The sequence below is a fragment of the Macrotis lagotis genome, chromosome 5 (assembly GCF_037893015.1).
Source record: "Macrotis lagotis isolate mMagLag1 chromosome 5, bilby.v1.9.chrom.fasta, whole genome shotgun sequence".
Classification (NCBI taxonomy): Eukaryota; Metazoa; Chordata; class Mammalia; order Peramelemorphia; family Peramelidae; genus Macrotis; species Macrotis lagotis.
The window spans coordinates 71,226,145-71,231,277 of NC_133662.1; the positions used below are offsets into that span (position 1 = coordinate 71,226,145).

At 40.5% G+C, this 5,133-nt stretch overlaps 1 protein-coding gene across 1 annotated transcript; it reads right to left on the reverse strand.

Annotated features, from left to right (window-relative positions):
- Nucleotides 1–3,055: 3,055 nt before the first annotated feature.
- LOC141489756 (transketolase-like) lies at nt 3,056–4,927 on the reverse strand. Its single transcript, XM_074190205.1, is given in 5 exon segments — nt 3,056–3,325; nt 3,327–3,677; nt 3,680–4,778; nt 4,780–4,861; nt 4,864–4,927. Coding segments are annotated over 5 exon segments (1,866 nt in total).
- Between the last annotated feature and the right edge of the window lie 206 nt (nt 4,928–5,133).

Below are 5,133 nucleotides of genomic sequence, written 5' to 3' on the forward strand. Positions count from 1 at the left end.
CTAATAATTTTGCAAATGGATGAATTTTGAAAAACTATCGTCAAAATAATTGGAAAAATAAAATAAAAATGCATTTTAATCACCCCCCTCCCAAAAAAAACCAATTGTGGGCTAATATGGTGAGTTGGGCTTCTAAGCAATTTAGAATGCTGGAAAGAATGTTGGGCTAGGAGTCAGGAGGACCTGGATTTCAATCTCACTTCATATATTAATAACTGTGTGGTCCTAGACAAGTCACTAACTAATAGCCTAAATATTATCATCTGTTAAAGAGGGGGTGATGATGATGATGATGATACTGATTATGTAAATACTTGACCAAGTTGCTGAGAGAATTCAAATGAGATAATGGATGTAAAGCCTTTTGAAAATTTTAGTCACTTATTTTCTCTTCAGATATCCTCTTTCTTGTCAAGTCATCCCAAAGTTTTTCAAAGTTCATCTATGCTAGGACTCAGTCACTGAGCCACAGAAAAAAGCTCTTTAAATGCTCATGTGATTATAGTAGAGTGGGTTAAAATTACTTTAATTGGTAAGAAATGCTTGTTTTATACCATAAATGAAAAATAAAATAAATTTTTAAAAGGATAAAAAAATCTGTTAAGTAAAAAAAAAACCAAACGAAATTAAACTCATTATAAAAACTTCTCTGACACATTATATAATACTGACCAGTAGAGGGAGTGAAAGGAATATTTTCCTGCTTCTTTCTGGACTCTCTAACACTTTATCTGGAGCAACAGATTTTTTCTCCTGCCTATCTTGCAAATAATCTCCCTCAACCACAAAAATAAGATTCAGATCTTCTGCAGTATAATTGCAATATTCCTGTGACATATCAAAGTAGACGTACAAAACATAGAGCACCAGATTTGGAGCTTAATCAGATGCATTATGAAATAAATGAAGAAGGCATTTATTTAAGGGTTCAATGTGCTGAGCAGTGGATGAGAGTTTTGGGGCCTTGGGTCAGGAAGACTCTTCTTTCTGAGTTCAAATCTAGCCTCAGACAATCACTAGCTTTGTCACCCTGGGCAAGTCATTTAGCCCTTGTTTGCCTCACTTCCTTATCTCTAAAATAAACTGGAGAAGGAAATGACAAACCACTCCAAAACCCTCAAAAAACAAACAAAAAATGTCAAAAAGAATCTAACATGACTGAAAACAACTGAACAACAAATGTTAAAAAAAACTGTTCTCAAACTCAACATGTATATTATCCTTACCCTTTCTACTCTTTTATCAAATTTCTTTATTTCTGTGGAAAGTACCACTATTTTCCATGTTTCCTAAGTTCCTAACTTTGGCATTATTCTCAATTCTTCATGCTCCCTCACCTCACAAATCCAATTACCTGACAATTTTTGTCATTTCTATCTCCATAAGGTCTCTTACATCTGACTTCTCTACTCACCGACATTTCCTTAGTTCAGGACTCTTGCAGGGGCTAAATATTATTCCTACCTCAATCTCTTCCTTTTCTAATACATTCATCCATATGACTTCCAAAAGTGATTTAAAAAAAATTTGTAGGTTTTTTTTTGGTAAGGCAGTGGGATTAAGTGACCTGCCCAAGGTCACACAACTAGGTAATTATTAAGTGTCTGAGGTCAGATTTGAACTCAGGACCTCTGGACTCCAGGGTGGGTGCTCTATTCACTGCACCACCTAGCTGCCCCCAAAAGGAATTTTTTTTTAAAAGTATTAATTTGACATTTTCACTTCCCTAACTTAATGAAGTCTAGTGACTTTCTTGGTCCTCTTTGAGAATGAAGGAGGAGAAATAGTAACTGCAACAGGGACAAAAGTGACATCAACAAGTGACTCCTTATTTTCTCTAGAATAAAAATTAAATTCCCCTCTTTGGCTTTTAAAATCCTTCACAACTGGACTTTATAACTCATTAAATATTACTCAGGTTTTGTTTTTGTTCTTCAAAATATATCATCTCCAATCTTTGGACCTTTGCATTGGTTTTCTCCCAGGCCTCAAATATATTCCTTATTTTATAATGCTCCCATAGAATCTCTCATATCCTTCAGCATGAAGCTCAAATACCATCTTCTCCAGTAGGCCTTTATTGATCTCTTCAATTTCTTTCACTCTCCTTCCTTGATTAACTTCCTTGTTTTTATTTTTATTTATTCTTCATATACTCATAAATTCACATAATATTTTGAATAGATTATTGTCTCCTAGAGAATAATTTGAATCTTTGTGTCCTGAGTGCCTAATAAGGTGCTTGATATATAATAGGCTATGTGGACTTGTTGATTGATCTATAAAATAATAAAATGATAAGGTTAGGCTAGTTAATCTCAAAAGCAGATCTTAATCTTTTTTATATTATGAACCTTTTTGGCAATCTGGTGAGGTCTATGGACTCTTTCTAAGAGGCAGCTCCAAAGTGTAGTGGAAAGAACTCTGACTCAGGGATCAGAAGACCTGAGCTCAAAACCAGTCTCAGGCAATTTAATTGTATGATTCTAGGCAAGTTGGTTAACCTTCATTTGTCTCAGTTTCCCCAAATGTAAAATGAGGATAATAGCACATACCTTGAAGGGCTGTTGTGTGGAACAAATGAGATAATTATTTATAAAAACGAACTTATCACAGTTTCTGTAACATTGTAACCACTATATACATATACATATACATAGATATATATATTCTCATCACTTCTTCCCCTCTCAAAATGATATTTTTAAATTCTTGAAAATAAAGATGTAATTCTTTCCTATCCAGGGTTATGAACTCTTTCTGAAATCTAGTCATAGTCTATGGATCCCTGCTCTAAGGTTTCCTTTGATTGTAAATCATGTTATATTATGTGACCCTGATATTTAGGAACTTGTATCATTAGTTCCATATTCAGAAATCCTGACATAGTCTTCTTTTTTTTTCTCAAAACATTTCATTTTATTTTTAATTGATCTTCAGTAGAAACAAAGGTTACTTAATGTAGCTAAAGTTACAGGAACTTTTCTCCCTCTTCCCTGCTTCTTGTTTGGTCTGGAATGGCCAGCAGGCGCCTTCGGCTTGCAACACGGGCACCTTAGGCTTGTGACACAGCTGCTTTGACTGCCTGAACAATGGTGTTCTTGTCGATGCCTAACATCTTTAGCAGCTCTGCAGGCTTCCCACTTCTTGGGAAGTTGGCAACCACCAAGTGGCTCATGGTGATGCCAGGTTCACCCACTATGGCAGCAGCCACAGCCTCTCCTATGCCACCCTCATAGTAATGGTCTTCCACAACCAGGATGCAGCCATGGGTTGCCTGGGCACTCTCAAGGATGAGTTTTTTATCCATAGGCTTAATTGTAAAAAGGATCTAGCACCCGAATGTTGATCTTTTCTTTCTTCAACTGCTCTGCAGCAGCCAAGGCTTCATGGAGGGCGACGCCAGCACCAATCACAGTCACCTGGTCATCCTTGCTCCTCAGGACCACCTTAGCCTGGCCAATCTGTAAATTTTCATTGTTGTTGTAAATGACTGCATTCTCTGGGCGGCTGGTCCTTATGAAATAGATGCCCTTTGTGTTGGCAGCTAACTCTACTCCTTTCTCAGTGGCTACAGCATCGCTTGAGTAAAAGACAGTCCCATTGGGAATACTCTGGAACATGGCAAGATCTTCAAGGGCCATCTGAGAAGGACCATCTTTACCAATGGAGACCCCCCTGTGTGGGAGCCACACAGGTTGATGTTGCTCTCAGAAATGGCTGCCATGTGAATCTGGTCAAAGGCCCTGGAGAAGAAGGCAGCAAACGTGCTACAGAAAGGTATAGTCCTGTCCCGTGTGGCCCATCCCACAGCGATGCTCACCATGTTCTGTTCTGCAATGAAACACTCAATGAAATGATCAGGATGCTCCTTCTTGAATAGATCTGAAAAGGTGGAATTCTTGGTGTCCCCATCCAAGGCAATCACATGATCACAGGCCTTTCCCAGTTTAGCCAGGGCCATGCCATAGGCTTTCCGGGTGGCTAGCTTGTCCCCAAGTTGGTAACTTGGGGGAGATGGCATCCGGATGTTGGTGATGTTAACTGCAGGGGCAGCCTCTTTGGGGAGGGTAGCTGGAATCTTCTTCTTGTTTTGGATTAGGGAAGAGATTTCCTCAATGACCTGATCTGCCATGTTTTTGGGAAGGGCCTTCCCATGCGAGGATTCCTTATCTTCCACACCTGAGATTCCTCTGCCCTTATATATCTTTGCAATGGCAGCCAATGGTTTATGCTTGCCCTGGTCAAAGGCCTTGCAGAGTTCTTCCACACTGTGGCCATCCACAACAATTGCGTTCCACCCAAAGGCTTCACATTGCTTCTGGTATACTTCCATTTGGTGCTGCAATGGGGCAGAGTTGCTCTGAGCCAGCCAGTTAACATCAAAGATGGCAACTAGGTTGTCCAACTTGTAGAATCCTGTGAAGGCCATGGCCTCCCACAGAGAGCCTTCAGACACCTCCCCATCACACAGCAAACAGTAGACACGGTAGCTGGCTTTGTCGAAGTATTTGCCGGTGTAGGCCATTCCACAAGCTGCTCCAAGCCCTTGACCCAGGTATCCAGTAGCCACATCTGTAAAGGCTTGTTTTGGGACTGGGTGACCATCTAGATAAGAAGTGATCTTCCTGAGGTTCAAGAGTTCAGCCTCTGGCAAGAAGCCAGCCTCAGCCCAGGCTGCATAGAGGATGGGAGCCGTGTGACCATTGGAGAGCACAAAGCTGTCATTACTGGGGTCTCTGGGGTCCTGGGGTTTGCACTTCATCGTATGGAAAAAGAACTGCTGTGACCTCGGCTGCACTGCAGCATGATGTGCGGTGACTGGAGCCAGTGGCGCTGGTGGCGCGGATGGAGCCGAGGCAAGCTGGTTGGCACTGTCCTTCAGGGCCTGCAGCTTCTGCTGGTCTGGCTTGTGGTAATCCTCCATGGCGAAGCAAGTTTCTGATCCTTCATTTTCACCACACTAAAATGAAGTTAAGAAATTCTGGGATAATCATTCATCTCCTTTCAAGAGTGAGCTGTTAGTTAGCTAGTTAGTTAGTTAGTTCCTAGAGTTAGCTGACCTTTCAAGGTTGAGTTTAATTTGTCTCCAACAAGAATATATTCTGATATTCACAGTTGCTACTGCTTTCC